The 25,574-nt window shown below is 40.1% G+C and overlaps 1 protein-coding gene across 2 annotated transcripts in view; it reads right to left on the reverse strand.

Moving 5' to 3' along the window:
- Window positions 1–13,194, reverse strand: part of LYPLA1 (lysophospholipase 1) — a 35,124-nt gene extending 21,930 nt beyond the window's left edge. The window contains exons 1-2 of one of the 2 annotated variants that reach the window (XM_072604597.1): window positions 12,894–13,194; window positions 11,909–11,940 (exon numbers count right to left, since the gene is read on the reverse strand). In XM_072604597.1, the coding sequence (XP_072460698.1) occupies window positions 11,909–11,940; window positions 12,894–12,962 (101 nt within the window). In that variant the 5' untranslated portion in view covers window positions 12,963–13,194. Of the gene's footprint in view, window positions 1–11,908; window positions 11,941–12,323; window positions 12,632–12,893 lie in introns of those variants that run through there. The other variant, XM_072604598.1, reaches the window with a different exon arrangement.
- Window positions 13,195–25,574: the final 12,380 nt, after the last annotated feature.

Genomic DNA, 25,574 nt, shown 5'->3' on the forward strand with positions numbered 1-25,574 from the left:
TCTGAAATTTAGCATTTCCTTCAATTACAAAATTTAAAAAAATATTCCAATTACAAATCTATAAGTTTTGCCAGACCGCCAAAAGGATACATGAAACAAAAAAGGGTTAAGAAAACCTTAGTTTTTTAAAGGGCAGAAAACCCTCAGCTATGATGAACTCATCATTCCACGATGATTCTGAAGGGCTGACATTTAACACTATTAGGAAAAGTTTTGTAAATGACATGTAAAATTGCAAGTCTTTTCACAGCCCGGCTTTTGATTTTTTTGGATACTTAGTCTGAAAGTTTTAAAAGATTCAGAACTTAGGGAAAACTGAGAGCTGTCCTGATTTTATATGAAAGGTTATCATGTGGAAAAGAAATGAAGCTTGATCTCTACTTGTCCCCAGAAGAATAAAGAGAAGTAGCAAAGAGAAACAATCAGGCTTGAAGGCAAGAAAAAGTTCCTAACTATTCAAGGTCATAAGACAGTTGAAAGGGCTGTCCTGGGAGACCAGTTTCTCCTCATGGGAAGTTTTCCAGCAAAGGTAAATAGGCACTATGCAAGTGAGCTGCACAAAAGATCCTTTTTCAATTATGGGTTGAACTGCACAAACATTGAGCTCTGTTTTATTCTAAAAATTTGTGATTTGTCTATTGTCTATCCCACTGAGGACTCACCACAGGTTTTACCTTTCTTTCTATCCCCATAGTTAAGCACAATGTCTACATTCCAGGCACTTAATGTTTGCTGACATTATGACACATGAATTGTGATACAGTCATCAATTTTACCGAATGTGTTACATAAAAATTTGTAGGAACCAATGAAAGTGGGAAATACACTACAAGTATATCACGGTCAAACTTCTGGTCTATAAGTAAATCTGAATAGCATGTTTAAAAGCTCCTTAAAAGTCTCATTAAAATTATCCTACAATGTACACAGCAGGTGTTCCATTAATACCTGCTGACTAAATAAACAAAAAAGACAGCAAAAATATCTTTCGTCAAAAGTTGAAGCTATATTTAGGCAAAGCTCGAACCTGACCTCTTGTTTCCAAGAAGAAAAGCCATTCTGCACTAACCTATTTTCTAACTCTCAGGATACACAACACTCCAAGTCACTGAAACTAACAAACTGTTGTGCCTCTTGGCATATAGTACAAGATTATGGTCCCAAATTCATTCTTTTGCTTATAGTCAGTCTCAAGGTTATATTCGAACTTCACCATTTCAAAAAATTGTATATAGACTTCCTAAAGTCACCCCTTATCCTTTTAACATCGCTAATACATTTACTTCAGTCTCATCTTTCACCTCAGTACTCACCTCTTCTCAATCCTCCATATATAACTCACCCATCCACTAACTAAATATCAGCTTTACTGTCACCATCTTTAGTTATCACTAATATAATAGAATCTCATTAGATTTACCTTTTAGCTGGTCGCTGAGAAGTGCAGTTTAATTTCAAAGCATATCAGTGATTTTCTTAACGTGTTAAATAGAATCTGTAATATTTGTAAAGCACTTTATAAACCTTTAAACTTCATAATCCCAAAGGGGAAATTAAAAGAAAACAAAAGAACTAGAAATCAGAAAGGTACCAATCAACGAGGAAATGGTTGAATAAATCATGGTATATGACCCCAATTAATAAGTGGTCACAAGGATATTTAATAGCAGTCTTCAGAAGGAGAAATTTAACCTACCAATAGCTATTTCTACAAGTGCTTCAAGTTACTAGTAATTAAAGACATGCAAATTAAAGCAATTCTGAGGTTTGACCTTACCAACTATCAGAATAACAAAGTTGACAAAAAAAAGAAAATAAAAAATTTTGAATGCACTGTTGGAACTATGAATTAGTATTATTATCCTTGGAAAGTAAATTGAAATTTTGCCCAAAAAGTTGCTAACTTGTGCAGATCCTTTAACTCACTAACACTACTAGACCAATAACCCTCAAGAGTTTTCAAAAAAAAAAAAAATTGAAAAGGATATAAAAAAATTATAGCAGCTCTCTGTGGTGGCAAAGAACTTGAAATTTTAGAGGGTGCCAAACTACTGGGAAACGGCTGAACAAAAAAATATAGCATATGAATATCAAGGATACAACTATGCCATGAGAAACAATAAAATGGATGGTTTTCAGAGGTATCTAGAAAAACTTAAATGAACTGATGCAGAGTAAAGAGGGCAGAACCGGAATAATGTATACTATAACAACAACATTATAAAATTGAACAACTTCATAAGAAGTGTGATCAATGCATGATCAACCTTAATTCCCAAGGAGTGATGCCATCTCTTGACAAAGAACTAATAAACTGAACATGGAGAGGACACATTTTCAGTCATGGCTGTTTAAGGGGCTCCCTGAACTTGCCAAGGATGAAGCATCCCCTGAGCTGACGTAATTTGTTGTCTGCATCACAAGCAGTGTATTTTTGGGAGTCAAGACAGGTAATAGTCAGTCTACACCAGACTGAGAAATGGGGTAGCTGGGACCCTTGTAGATAAGGAGACCATCATATCTTCATAGTCCAGCAGTTTCCAAGGGAAAAAGAATGTTGCTTTTGCCATCTTAATTATTCATGATGTTTCTTCCCCTTTGGAAGAGAATTAGCCCTTTCCTCACCCCTATTGCTCTTTTCCTCCTGGCATACCATTCCCACTTAGAAGGTGATTACTCTTTCTCCTCCCTTCTTTGTTGTAATCTCATAAATATGTAAGCTTCTGTTTGGACTGTGAACTCTTTGCACTTGCATAGGGTTCCACGTGCATGTTCATTTTTCTTGTAATAAATCCAGTTTTTCATGTATATTTCTAGTGAAGTTGTGATTTCCTACTGACATGGCTAATGGACTAGTTAAAGAACTTGGGTTATAAGGGCTTAGGTTTTTTTTTCTCCCCTCCCCCTCAAGTTAGGGAGAGAAAAATAAAAAGTGAAGCTACTGAGGCCTGCCCTTCTCCATCCCTTCCTTCCCCACCTCCCTCTCTCCCTAGCTCCTTCCCAGTTTTTCTTTTTCTGTCTCTTCTGTCTCTCCAATGGTGGTTACAATATTTATAAAACTTTAGGGGGTAAACTAAAGAATCAATGTCAAAAAATTCTCTTATTTTCCTTACAAATTATCATATATTCTATTTTACCTATACACTTCAGTTGTTGCACTAGTACTATTACAAAGAACACTGTGATAAAAAAGTTTATAGTGTCATAACATATCTCAAAATACAGTTACACTTTCAAATTTACACTATTTTAAGCAGTTCAGTTATTTCCAATATTTTTTTCAATATCAATTCAGTAACTTTCAATAAAGGAAAAAGTTTCTCAGAAAAAAATGGGGGAAAAAAATCACCTAATAGTAGTAAGAAATGAGAGAAATTAAATTTCTCCATAATCATTTCACTACAAAAAAGTTCAACAAAGACTATTTATTAAATTACAATGAACTACTAGCACTGTGATAATTCTCAAAGGAAAGCACTGAGAGAAGACGTACAGTGTAAAAAAAAAAACATACTGGTTGATGGGTATACCTCTTTTTCCCTTGCATCACTAAATATACAGTCCCCCCACCCCCACAATAACTAGTCAATTCAAATACTGAGCAATATTATTTGACAAGGTTAAGAAGATGAATTCTTCACAATCCAATATATCACTTACGTAAACAGAACTAAAACCCATTTATATCTTTCACTTATGCTTTCTGACCTCCTAATCTGATCCTGCCTATTTTAACCACAGTTGCCATTTTTAACTATGAACCATGTTTTCCCTTTCACAGCTTTTCTTCTATAAAAGCACAGTTCTTTTTTTCATATAAGCTCACAGCTGTAGGAGCGAAAAGAATTTAAACTAAAGTCAAAGTAGCAGCTTTGGTACTCCAAAAAGAGTTACAAATATGTAAAAGTTTCAAGTCAGGATTTTTGTCTTGCTCCAAATTTTATCCAACAGGAAATTAATAGAATGAAAGAACTTGAACATTAGAAGAGAATTATATTACACGGGCAGCACATTTTAGGAAAAATTTGATAGGCTGAAGAACAAAAACCAAAATACAGAAAAGGGCCTTAAGAAGAGAAGAGGCTAAAAAAATGGCATGTTTAGCCTGGAGAAAGTAAACATGGGAAACATAATAGATGTCTTCAAGTATTTGATGAACTGTCATGTGGAAGACAAATGTGACTTATTTTGCTTGACTCTGGAAGGCAGAACCAGGAACAATTGGTTCATAAGTTGTGAAGAGACTAATTTTGACTTGAGGTAAACAAAGAGGTATACTAACAAAACTATCCAAAAACAAAATAGGTTGTCCTAAGTTTGTTCTTACTGGAAGTCTTCAAGCAAAGACCAGAAAACCACTTATAAAATACACCAGAGGGAATTCGTTTTTCAAAAGGCAGGGATAGGTGGACTCTGAAATTCCTTCAAACTCCTGAGATTTTAATTCACTTATTTTACAGATGAGAAGAGCCACCAGAAAGAAACATCAGCTTTTCCAGAGATATAATATGATCTTCTAGATGGACTGCTGTAAGGATATGAAAAAAGAAATTTTGGCTATTTTTTTTAATATTGTAAAATTATGAGGCAGCTACATGCCATAGTGCAGAAAATGCTGGACTTGGAATCAGGAAATAAGTTCAAAACTTGTCTCACACTTACTGTAAAGTGGCAGGCCAGTTAACCCTCTCTCAGACTGTTTCCTCATCTATAAATTGGAGCTACTAATAACAGCAATCACCTCATGGTGTTATTGTGAAGATCAAATCAGCTACCTGCATTTATTATCAGAGTTTGAACTTAAGTATTTCAGTTGAAAATTAAACCTATAATGCATTCAAATTAATTTTTAAGCATTCTTCTCCACTATATATGCAATTTTTAACATATGGAAAATAACCTCTGCCTACCTAAATTTCAGCTAGCAATGAATAAAGGCATACTAGCATATTCTCGCAGAGGCAGCTGGTGGCAACAGTGGATAGGTTCCAGGTGTGGAGTCAGAAAGACTGGAGTTCAAATGTATCCATAGACACTTACTAGCTGCCTAATCCTGAGCAAACTACTTAATCTATTTGCCTCAGTTTCCTCAAATGTAAAATAAGGGCAACAATATCAACTACTTAAGGGTTGTTGTGAATATCAAATGAGGTAAAATTTGTAAAAAGTGCTTAGCAGAATGTGGCACATAGTAGATACTATATAAAAATACCTCTTCTTTTCCCTTCCTCTGCCATTCTACCTTAAACCAATCTTATCTTTAAGCATGGGCAGCTTAAACCTACCTTAAAACTTCAAGTGAACTTGCAAGACTTAAACATTACAGTAAAGTTTCTCATTACCTAACTGCTAATAGAAAACTACTCCTATTAAGTCCCAACAAATGTCTAAAAAGTTACTCTTTGAAACATCTACATAACTTTTAGTTAATAAACACTTATTTCAAAATCAAGTGCCTGAAACAATTATCATTAATTTTAAAGAGTTGCAATGCTGAGATAATACCTCACAGCTATAAGATTATTATAGAAAAGGAAGAGGATAAATGTTTAAGATGATGTGGGAAAATTGGGACACTAATGCACTGTTGGTGGAGTTGTGAACTAATCCAACAAATCTGGAGAGCAATTTGGAACTATACCCAAAGGGCTATAAAACTGAGAATACCCTTTGATCCAGTAATACTACTACTAGGTCTGTATCCCAAAGAGGTTACAAAAAAAAAGGAAAAGGACCTACTTGTACAAAAATATTTATAGCAGCTTTTATTACAGTAGCAAAGACTGGAAATTCCCCATCAATTGGGGACTTGCTGAACAAGTTGTGTTGTATGATTGTAATGGAATACAATGCTATAAAAAATGATGAGTAGGATGCTTTTAGAAAACCTGGAAAGACATAATGAACTGATGTAAACTGAAGTGAGAAGAATGAGAACACTGCACACAATTAACAGCAATATAGCATGATGATTAACTATGAATGACTTAGCCATTCTTAGCAATACAATGATCCAAGACAATTAACAAAAGTCTCATGATGAAAAATGCTACTCCCCCTCCAGAGAAAGAACTGATGGAGTCTGAATGCAGATACAAACATACTATTTTTCACTTTCTTTATTTTGCCATGGATTTTTATGGTCTGTATTTTCTTCCACATTTTTCATATTTCATGGAAATGTTTTACATGACTTCACATGTATAACCTATGTCAAATTACCATGTCAAGGAAGGGGAAGAGAGGGAGGGAAGAGAAAAAGAGAATTTGCAAGTAAAAAATTTTTTTAAAAAGGTTAAAAATGGTTTTTAAATGTAATTGGAGAAAAAATAGAATATTATTTTAAAAATAAAGGGTTACAAACCATCAAAAATAAAAAAGCAATTAACAATTATAAACAGTCAAACTTTTCTTATGTGTGATCAACAACTATTACTCTAAAGATTTTTGTGTGAGTTTTAACTCTCTAACTTTGTCCTCATATATACGGATAAAATGTGGAAACAATCAAGTCAACCTAAGAATTGTTCTGCATGATATAAATGCAAATTATCATCAAAATAAAGCATACTAATCTCATAACACAAAAATGTTACATAACAGTAGCCCAAATATTATGTATAAACAAATCTCTAGAGCAAATAAGCTCTAGTCACTAAAAAAAAAAAAGTTATAAGGAGTCTTAATAGGTCATCTAGTCCAAACTCATTTTGCACATGAGGAAACTGAGGCCTAGAGAGATATAGCAATCTACCCAAGGTCTTAGAAATAATAAGTGGTACAGAGCAGGGATTCAAACCTAGTTTCTTAGAGTACAAATCCAATATTCCTTCCACTATACAGTACTACATACAACATACAGTTGACAGTATAATGTACCAGCAAGTTAATATTAACTATGGTTAATATTAACTATGTGCACTGAATTAAGCATGAGCAGTGTAAAAGATTTAAATGAAAAAGCTACTCAGCCTCTCATTCTGAATGTCTAAAAAAAAAAAAAATTCAGTATGACAATTACATAGGCAAAGCATAGTTTACCTATGTTTCTTAGTGATTGCGTAACACAGAAATGCAAGATGTTTAAAGCACTAAAACCCTAACTAACTAAAATCCAAACCAGAAAGTCCCTTGTTATTCAAAATTTTTATTTTGCTCCCGTTTTAGGGAAAAGGAACATTAAGAAAACAAGTTCACATTAAGCAGTTAGTCAACCTCCCTCAGGAGAGTCAGTAGAGATCTAGTAAAAACTCCTAATGTTTCTTTTTTCATCTATAGATTTATATAAGTACTGATCCTCAAAACAATGACCTTGAAGCACCACAGGGTCACTTCTGTTAGCTACAATATAACTAATACTTCATAGTATTAAAGTAACCATAGTAATACTTTTATAGAAATACTTGTAACAAAATGGGTTGAAATTAAAAGGATTTTTCTGGTTCATCCCAAATGTATAAGAATTTCAATTAGCTATGACTACCCCTCAAATATCTCATTTAACTGAGATATTACTGTACTTAAATATGAAACTATCTGCTTTATCCTGCTGACCAAACATAATCAATAACTTCACTTTTCATAACATATTGCATAACTCCTAAAAGCAGAAATTGCGTATCTGGCATAGTATTGAGATTTAGCGTAGAGGTTTTTTTTTTTTCAAAAATAAACAAAATGAGAACTAGTGTAGCATAAATTTTATGCATATATTAGACAGCATATATGTGGCACAGTGGATAGAATGATGGACCTAGAGTCAGGAACACCCAAGTCCAAATTCCAACTCAGACACTTACTGTGTGACCCTGGGGCAAGTCACTTAACCTGCCGTTAGTTTCTTCATCTGTAAAAAAAAGAAAAAAAAAAGGGGGGGGAGGGAATAAGAGCACCTATCTCCCAAGGCTGTTGTAAGAAAAAAATGAGATAATATTCGTAAAGCTATTTGCAAATTTTAAAGGGCTATAGTTATCCAAGTGCCAGTTATTATTTATTATTTTTATTTAGCTTTACATCAGCCAAGCCTGGTCTCTATGACTTCTGGAAACAAAGTTTACTTTATTAGAACTGACTGGGATGATGCTATGATTTCTGAGAGATTTATAGTAAGCTCTCAGTAACCCATTCCAATAGAAAGAAGCATCAGCACAAATCAATGAAAATCATAACTGCTCCAACAGGCAAGCTTTCCCTTCTGAAAGTGTCTTCAGGCCTCATAATAATAATAATAATAACAATAGCATTTATATAGCAGTTTCAGGTTTACAAAGCACTTTACAAATATTATCTAATTTTATTCTCACATCACCCTAAGGTACTACCATTATCTTCATCTTTCATGTATGAGTAATCTGTCATATAAAAACCCATGTGAGTTTGTGTTTTAAAATGATTCCTCATTTTAAAGATCTAATAATAAAAGATACACTACATATATTTAAAACTTTAAAAACTTCCCCAAAAATCTTATACTAGATATTAATCAAGAGTACATTTAGCCTAGTAAATGAAATTATAGTCTATTAAAAGTCACTATTTAAGCTTACAAAATTGCCCAGCCTAGTCTTTTCTCATTTGAATATCTGATACCTCTTCCAAAATTACTATATGTTGTGCTTAGGCTATAGAACTAGTGAAAGGGTTAAAAAAACCAACTTAACAGGTCACTATTTCCTTTTCAGGATTTGGCTAAATCCACTTCCCTCTGCTCTCCCCTTTGCTCTAGTAATAACAAAGAATGGGGTGCAGGACACTATCTACCACATGATGCTGTAACATACTAGCTTTATCTAAAGACAGAATCTGCCTTCTTTTTCAAACTACAGGCATTCCTTATGCTATTAACTAAACCTGCTTCCTCCTTCTCCAGTTCACCGACCATAATTAGTATTAAAGTTGCTCAAAGCAGTTCGTAACATCAGGAAATTCTCATTATGAATTTGTGAACTACCTTTCACCTCGTTCTGTAAATAGCACCACCATCTTCACCCAGGATTATAACCTTGGAATCATCTTTGACGTTCCTCTTTCATCCAACAAATCAGATTAGTTGCCAAATCCCATCCTTTCATTTCAAATGTCCTCTGCCTTTAAAACTCCCATGGTTTTGACTATACAAGTAAGTTCAGTTAGACTAGTTTTCAATGCAGGTCCTCTTTGGCAAAAGCAGCCTGTCACTTTCACAACACTGCCTGGCTGCTGGGAGAAATCCAGCTGCCCTTCTACCAAAGCAGAGCAAAGGACAATGTAAAGGTTATATAAATCCTTTATCTTGTAGCCACATCAGAGTATTTGAAAACCTTAGAGTCTTTTAACCTGGAAAGGTCCTTAAAGGTTACAAAGTTCAATCCTTTCACTTTAGACATCAGGATTAAGGAGCTGTTTTGTTTCCAATTTTGTTCATCTTTTTTCTCTTTGGTTTTGTTCTGTAATTGCAATTTTGCTACCTAGTCTTATCCTTGTTCTTTCCTCAGGTGGTTTCAAAGATTTCATAAAATAATCAACTAACACTTACTAGCTGTGTGACCCTGGGCACATTATTTAGCCTCTCTCAGTCTGTTTCTTCATCTATAAAATGGGGGTGGGGGTAATAATAGCACACACCTCACAGAGCTGTTGTGAGGATCTAATGAGATAACACATTTAGTGCTCTGCAAACCTTAAAGGGCTATTTTCATGCTAAATATCAATATTACTATTATAAAATAACCAACAACAGAAAGTCCAAAATAAAATATGGCAAAAGTAAGTAGAGTTAGTCAAGACTGCTGAAGGGTTGCGTGGGCCTCAATCAAGTCACAATCTCTCGTAGTTGTTTCCTGATTTGTAAAATAAGAGGTTGTACTACATATGTAAGTAGATGATATCTGGTCCATTCTGCCTCTGAAATTACATGAGTCTCAATATTAAGCATTCTCATATTTGGAGTTTGCCTCTTACTCTTTAAAACAACCTTTCATAGTTTCAAGAAATCAGAATGTTATTTCTAAAATCTCTACAACCTTTCCTCTGGAGCACCCTAGGTCACACATTGCTCTGATGTTTCCTTTTCTTCAAATCTGCCCGTCTCGCCCTCAACCCATCCCATTACTATAAACTACCTTCATCCTTATCTGCTCAGAAATTCATCTTGGCAGGATCAGAATTGCTTTGGCTAAATAAATAGCCTTTTCTTCTAACCACCATTTCAAATACACAAATGTCTGTCCTATAAGGAGAAGTTTTCAGTCTGAGAATCACATAGAAAAAAAGGATGAAAAAAGAAAAATGAATTTGAAGAGTAAAAGTTCCAACCCGTCTTCTGATCCAGTCTACTGCAACAGTTCTCTTCAAAATCAATAACCTCTTTTATCATTAAATCCAAGAGTCTTCCCTTCTTAATTTCTTATTTTTTTTGCAGTAAACCATGCTTTTCCTTTTTAATTCTCTTTCACTGCTTCCATGACACTGTAATTTCAAAGTTGTCTTCTTCTGCTCACTCCTTATGCCGCCCTTTAAATGTGGATGTACCACTAAATTTCTATCCTAGGCCCCAACTTGGCTATCTTTACTCTTTCTTTCTTAGTGAGTTAATTGACTTCCCTGGCTTTAATCACCATCTCTAGGACAGATGACTCCCAAATCCCAACCTTTTCCCCAGAGCTTAAATACCACATTTCCAACTAGTTGCTACATATTTCCACATGGATTTCCCACTGGCACCTGAAGGATCTAAAACTGAACTTATAGCTGTTCCCCTAAACTTTCTTCTCCTCTCTCCCTATTTCTGTTAATGGCACTACCACGCTTACTCAGTCTGGTAACCTTGGCTCTCTCACCCTACAAATTCAATTAGCTGCCAAATCCATTCCTACCTGTGCAAATTCTCATATTCAACCCTTCTCAAGCATACTGCAACCACTGTGGTTAGCCCCCAACTTTCTCATAAATTTTTATTAGCCTCCTAGTTGGTCTTCTTGCCTCTAGTCTATCCCTTCACTAATCCAACATCCACATTCAAAGAACCTGAGTAACCTTGTTAACTGCACCAACTTCATGCCACTTCTCTACTCAAAAATGTTGAGTAGCTTCGCACTGGCCTGCTGAACAAACTCCTGACTGGCATTTAAGACATTCCTCAATCTGGTTTCAGCCTTATCTCATCCTTCCTTTATATAATCTACATTCCAGCCTAACCAGACTAGTTACAATTCTTTCTTCCCCTAAAAACCAATTCTCATGCTGGAAAAAGGAATGACACCACCACCATCTCTATCAATGTCCCCTCCATCAATCCCAATGATGCTTTCCTTCAAGGGAGCTCTCCCTATTCAAATTTCTCAGAGAACTTTTAGCCTGAACTTTCATGCTCCTCACCACTGCTTATTTTGTGCACTTTTTCCTTCTTTCTACTTAAAAACTTCTGAAGAATAGTCTGAATTGGCTTCCATGTGCTTGACTCAAGCATTTAATGAATGTTTGCTGAACTGAACGATTAATTAAGAGAAAGAAAAAGAAGGAAACAAGCATTTATTAGGTGCCTTCTATGCAACAGGAACACTTGCTAAGAACTTTACAAGCATTATCATCTTCAAAATAACCCAGATAGGTACCCTTATTATCCCCATTTTATGGGTGAGGAAACTCAAGGAAACAGACGTTAAGTGACTGGCCTGTGAGTCACATAACCAAGAATTGTCTGAGGCCAGGTTTAAACTCAAGTCTTCCTGATTCCAGGTCCCCACACTCTCCCCACTCCACCAGCTGCCTCAAATAAAGGCTTATGAGTTATTATTCTAATTTAAAATGTCCAAGAACAAACGTTGTACAATGTCATAATCATTAAATATGGGCTGTTTTCTATACATTTAAAAAGTAACAATCTAGTTTGGAAGCTACAATTTCATTACTACTGCTCCTTAGTACCTACCCGGTATCTCCTAATCCATGAAGAAAAATAACCTAGAACAAAAAAAAAAAATCAAAATTAAGCAACACCTAAATAAATCACAGGACATCATCACAAAACAAGTTTTTTTGGTTGTGGTTGTTTCTGGATTATGCCATAAAATCAGGACTTTCAAAGCCTGTTCCCAGCTCCCCTGAAAAATTACAGTAGGATCTTCAGCAAATTAATTAAGCTCCGTGGGCCTCATGTCAAATGGCCCTAATACTTCCTTTCTACTTTTCTCCCTGGAGTACTGAAAATTAATTAATTTATGTTTCTAAGGCGCGATAAATCTTCCTACAAAAAAAACCCACTTAAGTACAAAATAACCTATTCTACAGAGAAAAAATCTCTGGCTTCCAGGTTAAACCAGGTACATTCATAAAATATGAAGCACCGTTTTCAGAGTCAAAAAGATCTCCGCATCTAGCTGCAGATTTTCCTCCGCACATTCCTCCATGGGCTCTCCTCCAGGCAACTTGCGTCCTCAACTCTCAGGAGCAGGCAACCCTCCTCCTCCTCCCCAGAGGCATTTCCTTTCCGGATTCCTCTGGATTTGGGGGGAAAGACAAGAGCCCGAAGGAGGGCTGACTTCTCCCCGGCCTAGACAATCGGGCTACTACGGGGAACTTCGGGGAGATCGCTGGGGGGGGGACAGGACACGACTTTCTTCGCCCTGGGTACAAACTGCACTCCACAGTCCACGTGAAGAAGTCACGGGGGTGCAATGAAATAAGAAATGCCTAGCCCCCCATTCCCCCTTACCCGCGCCCAATGCGCCCAAGGAGACAAGCGGCGAAGCGGGGTCAGCCAAGCTGGGGTGGGGGCCGCCCCGAGTCCCGCCCGCCTCCGCAATGCAGAAGACACCCGGGGCCGGGAGCAGCCTCACCCGGGGGACCGGGCAGGGAGGGGAGCCCCCCAAGCCCCGCCGCCGCCGCCGCGCTCCCCCGGGCCCGCACGCACTCACCGCGGCGCTGGCCTTCCTGGCTGCGGGCACTATGGCAGGGAGCGGCGCCGACATGTTGTTACCGCACATACACCGGGCTCACTCGACAACCCGCTTCGGAACCGGAAGGGAGCAAGGGAGGGCGGCCTGGTTCCAGAGGGCATGCGAGGATCGTTTCCCGGACCCTCCCTCCACCAGGCGCGCGCGCCCAGGCTCGAGAGCGCGCGGCGCCGGCGGCAGGGCGGGGGCGGCCGCGGCCCCCCTTCCGGCAGGTCCATGGCGTGGGCTCGGAGGTAGCGAGGGGACGCCCATTTCCCACCCCTCCTACACCCCGCCCCCCGCCTTCATTCCCCCTCTGTCGGAGGACCCCACCCCTCCTGTCACAATAGCTCCCCCTTCTTTCTAGTCCTCGGATTGGTGGAGGACGACGGGGTCCCGGAGAGGGCGACTGCGCGCGCGCGTGCACCCTCTCAGCGCCGCGGTCTCCGCGGCCCCCTCCCCGCCCCCCACCTTCCCACAAGACCCGCGCGCATGCTCCGTGGGAGAGCGCATGGACAGGGCACGGGCCGAGCCGAGGTACGAATTCCGAGCCGGACTGGTCAGGAAGGTGCCGCCCTTGCTAGGAGTAACACGCCCCCCTCCGTGGCAGGGCTTCCCCTCCTCTCCCCCACACTGCCTCCATGGAAACAGGTGACGCTGAGGGCCCTCCCTGGGCTCGGAAGCCGGATGCCGCGGTGGGGGCGAGGGGACACGTTGGGACCAGGGGCCCCGGAACTTCAGGGGAGCCCTCCTCGAGGGGAGGGATAGGCCTGGCACGCTTGGCTTTGGCCTTAGGAGATAGGGGAGACGGTATTAGAAAGGCCTGGCCCCCGAGGTCCCACGCTAGGAACTCCCCTTCTCACTCCTTCCGTCCTGCACCCTCTGCCCCCCGGCCCCGCTCCCACTCATCTCCCTGCCCACACTCGCTGTCCGGGGGGCAGTGGGGTATTTGCTGCCCTCCCTCCGTCTTCTCCGTAGACATTCGCTCAGGTCATACCCACCACCTAGTGAAAATGTGCTTGCTGCTGTCTCCAGGATTCCCCATCCACCTGGCTCCGCAGGCTTGCAGCGCTTCCCTCCTCCCCAGCTCCTGGCCCTTCCAACGCCCTCCCCAGTCCTCCTCCTCCTCCCCCCAGAACACGCAGAGATGGGCCGGCGAACCGCTTTCCTTCATGAAGTCTCAGATTCCCTTCTCTGGTCTGTCTGCGCTCCGCTCTGACCCAGGACCTCCCGCCGCCCCAGCGGCACTGATGCTGCCCCAGCTTGGGCACCGCATCGTTCGGTTCAGCTCTGCATGAGGCTCTTCTGATTCCCTTGGCCCCTTATCTTATAACCTCCTGCCTTGACAAAGTGACCTTGGAGAACACCCGCTATCCGCCGTGGTTCCTACACACATGGTGCTCAATGACACATTCTGATTGAATACAGATTTATTTTAAGTAACCCCAACTGGGCCCTCCCTTCCGCGAGGCAATCATTTCACACTTCCCTAATGAAGTAGATAGAGCACTTCACCCAGAGTCAGGACGACCTGAATCAAATCCAGCCTCAGATCATAGCTGCGTGACCCTGCGCAAGCCACTTAACCTTGTTGGTCTCAGTTTCTTCATCTGTAAAATGAGCTGGAGAAGGAAGTGGTTAAACCACCCTAGTATCTTTCCCAAGAAATCCCCCAAAAGGAGTCATGAAGTGTTGTACTTAACTGAAAAAAACAACTAAACAACAGTTAACTCGCTGTCACACCAAGGAGGTGTTCCCAACCTTTGCATCCTTCCTCAAACCTGCCCATGGCTCCCTTTCCCCCAACCCTCTCAGCTGAGAATTTTGCCTCATATTTTATTGAAAAAAATTGAAGGCATTTGCCAAGAGGTGTCTCTTTTCCCCTCCTCCTTTTCTCACATTACTCAGATGTCATCTGTCACTATGCCCTTCTTCAACTCTATCTCACATGATAAGGTGATCCTTCTTTTTGCCAGGAAGAAACTCTCTATTTGCACAGGTGATGTGATTTCTTCCCTTTCCTCCAGCAGATTTCCCTATCGTTCTAACTCTCACTAATCTTCAGTCTTTTCCCATCTACTAGTTGCTTCCCTACTGCTTGCAATCATACCCATGTTTCTCTCATCCTCAGAAAACAACAGAAAACAACTCACTTTATCCATCCATCCTACTAGCTATCATCCCATTTCTTTCCTCCCTTTTGTAACTAAACTCCTTAAGAAGGTCATCTCCAATAGGTACTTCTGCTATCTCTCTTCTCTCTTCTTAACTCTCTGCAGTTAGGCCTTCAGACCTTACCATTCAACTGAAACTGCTCTCTCCATAGTTACCAATAATTTCTTATGTGCCAAATCAAATTACCTTTTTCTCAGTCCTCATCCTTCTCAACTTCTCTGTAGCCCTTTACATTATCAACTCTATTCCTTTATACTCCGTTCTCTCTAGGTTTTTGGGACACCATTCTTTCCTGGTTCTCCCATCCATCTGATTGTTCCTTCTCAGTTTCCTTTTCTGAATATTCAGTCTGCTAATCATTGATTGGTGTTTCACAGAACTCTGTCATGGGCCCTCTTCTCTTCTCCCTCTATACTATTTCACTTGGTGATCTACTAGCTCTCATGGACTCAGTTATCATCTCTGTGCTGGTGTTTCTCAAATCTGCTTATCTAAGTCATAACCTCCCTGCTGACCTCTAGTCTTGTATCCCCATCTGTCTATTAGACATCTCAGACTGGAAGTCATGTAGACATCTTAAACTCATCATTTCTAAAACTAAACTCATCATCTTTCCTCCCTAAGCTCTACCCCCTTCCAAACTTCCTTATTACTGTTGTATTATAATTGCTACTATACTTCTAGTACCCCAAATTCACAACCTAGATAGCATGTTCCAATCTGTTGCCAAGGCCTCTCAATTTTACCCTCATAACATCTTTCAAATATGCCTCTCTGTCACTGCCAGTACCCTGGTACAGGCCCTCATCATTTTATGCCTGGTCTATTGCAAAAGCCTACTGATGGTCTGCCTGCCACAAATCTGTCCTTGTTCCAGTCCATCCTCCATTTCCAGGCTAGGTCTCATCCTCAACTTAGAGCTGTCAGAGTGATCTTCCTAAAGCACAGTCTGACCATGTCACCTTCTCTGCCCCCTCAATAAACTCCAGTGGCTCCCTATCACCACCAAGATAAAAAATAAAATCTTCTGTTTCAAAGCCCTTCGTAATCTATAATCTCTCTGTTTCTCTGTCTGTCTCTTTCACACACACACGCACACACACACCCCTATCTAGTCTTTATACATATTAAATTCCCCTTCTCCCAACATACTCTGCTATCCCATGACCCAGTGACAAGTGGCTTCTCTGCTATACCTCAAGATACTCCGTCTCCAAACTCCAAGGATTTTCCCTGACAGTCCTTCATGCCTGGGATACTCTTCCTGCTCATCTCAACCTCCTGGCTTCTTTCAAGCCTGAGCTAAAATCCCACTTTATACGGGGAGCCTTTCCTAATCCCTCCTAATTCTAAGGCCTTACCTCTCTGTACATGGTTGCTTGCTTGTTGTCTCCCACATTAGATTGTGAGCACTTAGTGGGCAAAGGTTATCTTTTGTCTTTCTTTGTATCCCAGCACTTAACACAGTGCCTGGCACATAGTAGGCACTTATGGCTTAACCATCTAAGTACCCTTAATTAAGAATACTCAGGAAGTAATAGAAGAGGGTCAGTAAACAAGTATTTATCCAATTTCCACAGGGTAAATCAGGTGTACCTAGTAAATAGATTTGGACACTCTTTTCTAGGAGCTGATACTTCAGGAAGAGAGGAAGACAAGTTTTGTTAAAGTTGCACCAGAATCCAAGGAGGAATCCAAGTAGGAATTCAACATTCCTTTGTAAATTCTCTAAGATGATGACTATCAACATTCCTTGATAATGGATTGGTAAAGCATGCACAGAGATACAAAATACAAAGGATATAAATGCCATGTAAATTCTTAGGAGTTAATTTAATTCCACCTTGATTCATCTAACCATTCAAAATGTAGTGTTTCAGAACATAATGATTTGTTTCCTCCCTCCTGTTAGTGATCCATTTTCAATAAATGTTAATTAATATAGAGGCTTTTAGAGAACATTTGGAACCAAATTATTTGGGTTCCTGCCCAGAATGTACTCCCTCCTCATGTCTGTCTCTTAGAATCCCTACTTTTCCTTATGTTTTGATCTTGTTTGTCACCAAAGTAAGATTCTATAGTCTGAGGTTGTTTTCCATTGTTTGCTCATTTTTTTCAGCCAGTCACTTGACTTTTTAACTTTTTGTTAAGGCAGGAGTCTGTTTCCAGTGTGGAGAGGGTACTCTCCCAAGCTTCAGGGGTTTTATGCAGCTGTGTTCAGAGATGCTTATAGGGGCCTGTAAATTTTCAGTTCTTCCAAAGTAGTATGATCAAAAGAGAGGTGTTTCCTCCTCTCCTGGCTTGTGCTCTGGTCCATGAGTGACCACAAGCACTCTTTTCGGCCTTGGAACTGTGAAGAGGATTCCCTGTCCACTACAGCTACAAGCTGCACTATGCCATGCCAGCACTCCTCCTCATCTCAGGACCACCATCCAGGACTGCAACCCAGTTCCAAGCAGGGCAAAACAAGAGAATCCTGCCTCAGCACCAGCAAAGAGATCCCTGCAATACCCCTGGGATCAGCCTCTTCATCCCCCCACCTTCTGTGGGCTAGGAGCTCTGGAAGTAGTCTCTTCTGCTGCTGCCTCTGCCTCCACTTCCACGGCCCTGGGGTTGTGGGCCAGACTGCACTCCTCTCTCACCTAGGTCCTGACAGACCTTTCCTACTGACCTTCTAAGTTGTCTGGCGTTTGTGGATTGAGAAGTCTGGAAACCACCATATCTGTCAGTGATTCAGCTCCTTGAGGCCTACTCCAGGTTTGCTTCGAGGCCCAGTCTGTGTCACCACAGTGTTAGTCTGTATATCTCTCTCAGCCCAGTGCTACATAGACCTTTCCTGTTGACCTTCCAGGTTGTCTTGGGCTGCAAATTTGTTTCACTCTGTCATTTGTGGGTTCTGCTGCTATAGAATTTGTTGAGTCATTTTTTACAGGTATTTGGAGGGGTTTGGGGGAGAACTCAAGCAAGTCTAAGCTTTTACTCCGCTGTCTTGGCTCTGTCCTTCCCTTCTTATCTTTAAAGCTAAAAACCTAAAGCCTTTCCTAATCCCTTTAACTACTAGTGAATCCCTTCCCTGCCTCCCCCAGGCACCAAAACTGCTTGGCATTTCTTTTGTATATATGTTATCTCCCCAAATAGAATGTAAGTTTGTTGAGAGCAGGGGCTGCTTTCATTTTCTGCTTGCTTACACACAGAGCTTACCACAAATTCCGAGTTAGCACTCAATAAATTCTGTTGATTGATCGAGACAGGGACCCTTGTTTTGGGTCTCTGCCCTTCCACTTACTATTTTTCTTGGGCAAGTGATGTTATCTCTCTGGCTAACTCTGTTTCTTTAATCTGTAAAATAAGAGAATGGATCACACCAGGTCACATGTGACCTTGAGGCCTCAAGTTCCCCACCCCTAGATTAGACCCTATAAGATTCCTTCCAGATCTAAATCTTTGTTCCTATGATCTTTAGAGTCAGGAAGATTCATTATGGACAGTAAGAAATTTATTTTTCTTCATCACTATTACTTTATAATTTTAATCTGTTACGTGTCATCATCTTCATCAAAAATCCCCTTGTGAAAGCCTGCTAATTACAATACAGTTTGTTGTAAGAGTTTCTATGTGATACATATAGTTAACCTAGCAATAATTAACCTCCATTAGTGGGGAGTGGAGCAGCATGACTCAAACTGATGCTAGTGTACATCTTTTTTGTTTACCTAATCTCTGCTAATATGTCTAGTTAGAATGAAGGGAGGTTCTTGGGACAGCTATGTTTTACATGTACAGTATCACAGATTTAAATCTAGAAAAGAGACCATGGAGTCCATCTACTCCAACTCCTTATTTGATAAATGAGGAAACTGAGGCCCGAAAAGATTCCTTTGTACATCACAAAGGTACTAAGTAGAAAAACTAAAATGGGGCTCCATCGTGTGCATTGTACAGACAATGAAATCCAGCAGTCCCATCTTTGTTTGGCTATAATGACCCAGGTTCATGTTGAATTTAAGATACTGCATGGTAATAATATGGTCCTCATTATCTAAAAAGTACTTATTATTGCCTTCCACGTTAAAAACAAACTCTTCTGCCTTAATGCCTTTCCCATTATCTGTTTACACGTTGGCTATCTAATCTTACTTCCTATACTAACCCTACCTTTCCAGATTCCTTGCTCCAATAGCATTTCTATGAAGATATCAAACCCTGGAAGTGGATTATAGGTGCTGCCCTAGAGTTCACCATCTTAGGTATGATTGTTTTTTAAACTTGGCTTTGGAGGCTTTTGGAAAGAGAAAGCTGGAAGAGTTTACCCTACATACCGGGCCATGTAGAAAGAAGTGCATCTGGCAGGGTCAAGCTGTATCAGATTTCTAGACGCCAGTTCTCCTCTCTTCCCTCCTCTGGGGCTCTCATAGCATGTAGCCGGAGATAGATGCTTGGAACTGTGCTTCCCATTGTGTCCCATCCTACTTCCTTCTTGATTAGAAGAGAAAGAGACAGAAGAAAGGAAGATCTGATTTCTGATGTAGCCAGAGTGGCCCCCACATATCTGTGCTGTTAACCTTCTAATCAAGTTCACCCTCTAGTTCACTTTGTCATATATAGCCTATGTCCAGTTATAACCAAAATCTGGCTACTACCAAGTGTGTCTCTCATGTAATTAATACTGGTTCAGGTGGAGATTTGGGGAAAGGTTTTGGTCCCTTTAAATAGATTAGTCCATCATTCCTGTTCTAGTAGGTTGAGGTATAAGGGGGAGGAGGAACGGATTCTCATCCCATTTGGAAGTCCTACGTTCAAGAGAGACATACTGGTATCATACGCATAGAACTAACAGACATAAGCCCTGGAGGCAGCCAAGCCCAGGAGAAACCATCCTCCTGTATGGTAGTAGTTCTCTGTTGACCTGGGGCTGCTGCTCTTCATGCCTTTTTCAGGTGGGGCACTCTGCTTTGTAGCACACAGTGTGATAGGAATAGTATCTACTGGTGGTGATGGACCATGCTTCTCACTTACTGGCAGAGGCATAAAAGACTGAAGTACACAATAAGTTATACATTGTCCAGTATCAACAGTACAACACAAATTTGTTTGCTTGACTGTACTTGTTATGAGGGAGATTTTTTTGAGAAGTGAGAGATAGTGATGGTGATGCAAAAATATAAGAATTAAAAATGCCAGTGAAACATTTTAAAAATACACAGAAAATAATAGAAGGAAGTTGATAAGGAGACACAAAGGCAGTGTTGGTACTACAACATTCAAATTTATGTCCTATTTTTAAAACTATAAAATAGGTTCACAGTTTCATATAAAATATTCTATCTCTATCCTTCCTATTTGCTGATGACTGTCAAGTTCATAATAAAAATTATTTTAAAAACAAAAGGAAACAAAAAATAAAAACAAAAAATGATGAATTAGAAATCTGTAAAATATTACATAGGCCCATTTTATAGATATATAAACAGAACATTTAATATTTTACACTAATATCACATGATTTTAGGTATGAGTCAGGAAAGGACAACTTTCCCCAAAATCACAAAATGAGTTAGTGACTTATTTCTAATCAAATGGATCTCTGATCCAGGGAAACTACTCTAGCGTAGAAAAGGGACCCATCACCCCCATCAGCTGTCAGCAAACTGCCCTTTATGAGGCAGACAAGCCAGATAAACTGAAACAGCAAGGTACCCTGAGGGGGAGATAAGAGGTAGCATGTTCCAAGCCAGTCTAACCACTGATACTTTTCCCACCACTTGTTCTCAGATCCCAGATGGAGATAGTCTCGGACCTTGAATCCAAGAGCCTAGGGAGTAGCAGTGCTCTCCACTAGGTCTGCCTTCAGCCTGGACCCCATAGGTTTTATCGAAGGGAGTAATCACTATGAGAAAGGGCCCAACTTGTTCAACACCACCAATACAAAATGCTGACCAGAGACCACTGACTGTCAAAGCCTGAGATCTCCAAGGACTAGAGACTCCTCCAGTGGCAGGACCACTGGTCCTGCTGCCAGCATAGCCCTCTCCTCCCAGAAAGCGACACTGGCAACTGTCTTACAGGGTGCTAGGACCACAACTACCAAAACCAGAGAAAGTTTCACCACCAAAGCCCTTAGCACTGTCAGGTAATTCAAGAGTAGCAACTGATATGAATATTATTGGTGGCTAATGCATTAAAGAAAAGGAATTGGCATCTACCTTGCCCATGTACCCTATGGATCACAGAACCTTTCCATCTGACTTGCAGATGAAACCTTCTATGTGTGTTGTATCCCCATTAGGATGTGAGCTCCTTGAGAGCAGAGTCTTACTTTCCTATTTTTTATCCCAGATGCTTAGTGCAGTGCTATGCACATAGTAATCACTTTGTAAATGCTTCTTAATTCATTCATCTGATCTGTTTGGGAGTTCCAACAACAGAGAGAGTAAACCATGCTTACCCATCCTTTGAAATTTTTTCTGTTTTCCCAAAAGTTTACCCCAGAGATTCACCCAACCCAGTGTACCACCCTTCCTCAATCTCTTCTAACCTTGTGAGAGCACCAATGCACAATATTGACTGTGCATCTATGTCCTACTTGGCTCCTGTCACTTGACCAGCCCTTCATTCTCTTCTTGTCATATAATTCCTTGATGATATAATTTACTACTGTTCTTTTAAGTTCCCTGTTGGTTATGTATGACATACAACCTACTCACAGTCACTATGAGCCTCCATGGCCCTCTGTGTCATACTCATCTTTAGTTCTTCAAAGGCAGTGGTGATCCATATCTTGTGAACAAATAGCAACACCAGTAAAATGTTAGTATTAAAAAAGATGGGCCTTTTATTTCAAGGGAAGCTTGGAGCCAGTAAAAGAACTTTGCATTTTCCTGAAAGCAATCCAGCCTACTGCCATCCTCCTTTTTAACCCTGGGTCCAGATCACTGCCCATCTCTACTGTTTGTCCCAGACAGAAATCTTACAAACTTTTCTATTCCTGTTGAAGATGCCACCATCCAATTCTTCAGGCTCACAGTGTAGGTGTAATTTTTAACTCATTCCTCTCATCCCCCTTATCTAACCTGTTGTCAAAACCTGTAGATTTTACTTTTGCAGCATCTCTCAAATATGCTTTCTTCTCTGCTCTGACACTGCCACCACTCTGGTGCAGGCCCTCATTAACCCATTCCTAGTTTTTCAATAGCCTGCTGGTTAGTTTACCTGTCACAAGTCTCTCTCCAGCCCATCCTCAACTCAAAGCTGTTAAAATGATCTTCCTAAAGCACGGATCTAACAAGGTCGTTCACTCCCCAACCCACACACAGTAAACTCTAATGGCTCCTTATCACCTCTAGATCAAATATTAAATTCTGTTTTTGGTTTTCAAAGTCCTTCATGACCTGGTCCCTAAACATGCACACTTATTCAGTTTTCTTGCACCTTATAGTTCTTTGCCTCTCCTCTCCCTTCCCCACCCCCACCCTCTGCCACATCCCCCAAACACTGGGCTTCTTGCTGTTCCTCATATAAAACGCTCCATCTCCAGATTTCAAGCATATTCAATGATTGTCCCCCAAGCCTGGAATTCTCTCTCTTCATTTCTGCCTCCTGACTTCTCTGGCTTCCTTCAAGTTCCAGCTAAAATCCTACCTTCTACAGGAAATCTTTCCTAATCCCCCTTAATTCTAGTGCCTTCCCTCTGCTGACTCCTTATTTATCCTGTATATATTCTGTTTGCACATCATTGTCTACATGTTTTCTCTCCCATTTCACAGTGAGCAGCTTGAGAACAAGGATTGTTTTTTGCCTTTCTTTGTGTACCTTGCACTTAGCACCGTGCCAGGCACAAGTAAACTCTCAATAATTTGTACTAAATAACTAACTACTGGAAAAGTTTTCAAATTCAATGATTCTGTTAAGTCCATAATAAAAAAAATTATTGTAAATGTACCCTGTCATTATGGGCCATCCTTTGCAGTGTTAATTTTCCCTTTTCTTGGGTTCCCTAGACTGGGAGAAAGACTTGTCAATCTCTTTACTCCATTACTCTAGATCCTTCCATACCACCATTACTCAATATCCTCTCCTCTTTTCAGGTACATTATATAATTATATAATAATAATAATTATTATATTATTCATTATATAATGTGGTACAATTCCTTTTTTCTTTGTTCTACTAGCTCTCGGTCATAGGCTCTCTTGTTTATCAAGGAGTAACTGACTCAAAATATTTCTGTCCAATCCAATGCCTGAACTCATATTTAGGTACTTCATTATTCATGTTGATGTTTCTTTCCAACACCCTGGACTCATTTAGCTAAGCTCCTCCAAACCTATGACAGAGTCTCCATCATCCACAGGATCTCAGCATCATCCATAATTGTGCCACCTCCCTGATTTTGAATTCTGAAATTCTTCTCTCATATCACAATTTCCTGGCCTTCTATCTCTCCTTTTATTTCACTCCTAATTTTTAAAATAATCTATCCTTTGTCTTCTCTACAACTCCTAATTCCTCCACATCTCTCAGTTCTCCCAGAGTATCATTCCTGCTCTGTACTCATTTCATAATTCAATTAATGCTTTCAGTCAAAAGAGGGCTGGCAGGTTGAATTGCTAAAGTTATTTTTTTTCTTTAAAGTCATAGAATAAGAATAAAGGTAAATCCCGGTCTGCTTCATCTGATTTGTACAGTGCTTAAGATACAGCAGCATAAATATGTTGGACACAATAAATATGTAATATTAATAACGTTGTTGCTCATTCGTTTTAGTCATTTCTGACTCTGTCACCCCATTGGGGGTTTTCTTGGCAGAGATACTGGAGTGATTTGTCATTTTCTTCTCCCTCATTTTACAGATGAGGAAATTGAAGCAAACAGGGGTAAGTGACTTGCCCAGGGTCACACAGCTAGTAAGAGTCTGAGACTGGATTTGAACTTCAGAAGATGTCTTCTTGACTTTTGGCCAGGTACTTTATCTACTGTGCCAGATTACTCTGGAGTTAAACATTGTCATATGCCGCACACCCTTAGAATTTGCATTGTAATTACTAATGGTACCCTTGTCTAGACAAACATAAATAATTGTGTTTGTTTGCTCCACATATAATAGACATCCAGGTAGTAATTGATGACAATAGAATTGTTATGATAACTTATCATGAATCATTTAACAACAATGTCACATGCTACAGAGGTGAATCTTAAATCTACATTTCCAGCCCTGCCCATTCTCCTGATTTCCAGCACTGCAGTTCCAATGATCTATGAGAGGTCTCTGGCATTTAAAGCCCCTCACAACATGGCTCCAACTTACTTGTCCCTTTCTGGGCTTATTATAACAAATGTGGTTGGGCCATGTAGTATAAATGCACGGCTGACCCATGTCTGACATGGATAGATATATGTGATCTGGCCCACCTCATCTCCAAGAAAACTGTGATTTCACCTTTGTGAGGAGCAAGATGAAGGTTGAGGAGGCATCATGAGCAAGCAGCCTAGCAGAGGAGGAGTAGGCAGGATTCAGGACTGCTGTAGCTAAAGAATTTTTCCATCACTTTCCTATTTCCAAAAGGGCTTACAGGGTAGGGGTTCTAAATTTCTAGCACATCAAATATCTGCTGTAGTCTTACAGGCACAATAGGGGTTCAGAAAGAAAAAAAAACCACTTTTCCAGATCACTCTCAGTGGGAGGGTAACAGTTGCTTATTCCCACCAGTTTGACTCCCTTGAAACTAAATGCTAGTTACATAAGGAACAACCACCGGTAGCTAATAAACCTCTTTTTCAAAGAAAAGGGTAATCAGAAATTGGAGAAGTGATACAGATTGGGGAAAATAATAGAATGCAATAAATGAGCTTTGGGACTTATGAGGATATAAAACTTGGGCTCAGCCAGGGGAAAAATAATCTCATTGAGGAGGAGAGGAAAGGAGCAAGAATTCCATTCTTTGCAGTCTCTTAGGTTACAGGCTCCCAGAAGTCAAGGAACATTTTGGAAACTGTATTTCTCTACATGTTAGCAGCTCCAGGTAAATCTCCAGTCCGCCATTCAGAAGTTCACACTAGTGACACTCAAATGCCTCTCCCCAAGTACTTAAACGAAATGTCTGCCATCTTTGCTAGCATGCAGCAGTGCCAGCTAAGAGGCCTTTGGGACAATCAGGAGTAACATCTTTCTAGGACAGCACACAGGCTCACTGGGCTATCCCTTGGGAAAATCAGCTCCTAGGCTCAATAGGAGGTGGAATTGTAATATTTCTCTTCTGATCGAAACTAAAGTACTTCAAACCTTCACTGGGAATTTTGGGGTTTACAGTATTTGCTTATTTTCCTGGTCCAAGAAATAAATGGAAGGACTTAATATCATGAAAATTGAGACTGAATTGTGTAGGATTGTATATCCCTGTAGGAAGCTTGAAGGAGTTTGGAATGAAAGGAACAGGAAGAAGTTGGTGCTGGGGTACAAAGCAGTGACAGAAGTGGGCTAACCAGGA

The sequence above is a fragment of the Notamacropus eugenii genome, chromosome 4, assembly GCF_028372415.1.
Source record: "Notamacropus eugenii isolate mMacEug1 chromosome 4, mMacEug1.pri_v2, whole genome shotgun sequence".
In the NCBI taxonomy this organism is placed as follows: Eukaryota; Metazoa; Chordata; class Mammalia; order Diprotodontia; family Macropodidae; genus Notamacropus; species Notamacropus eugenii.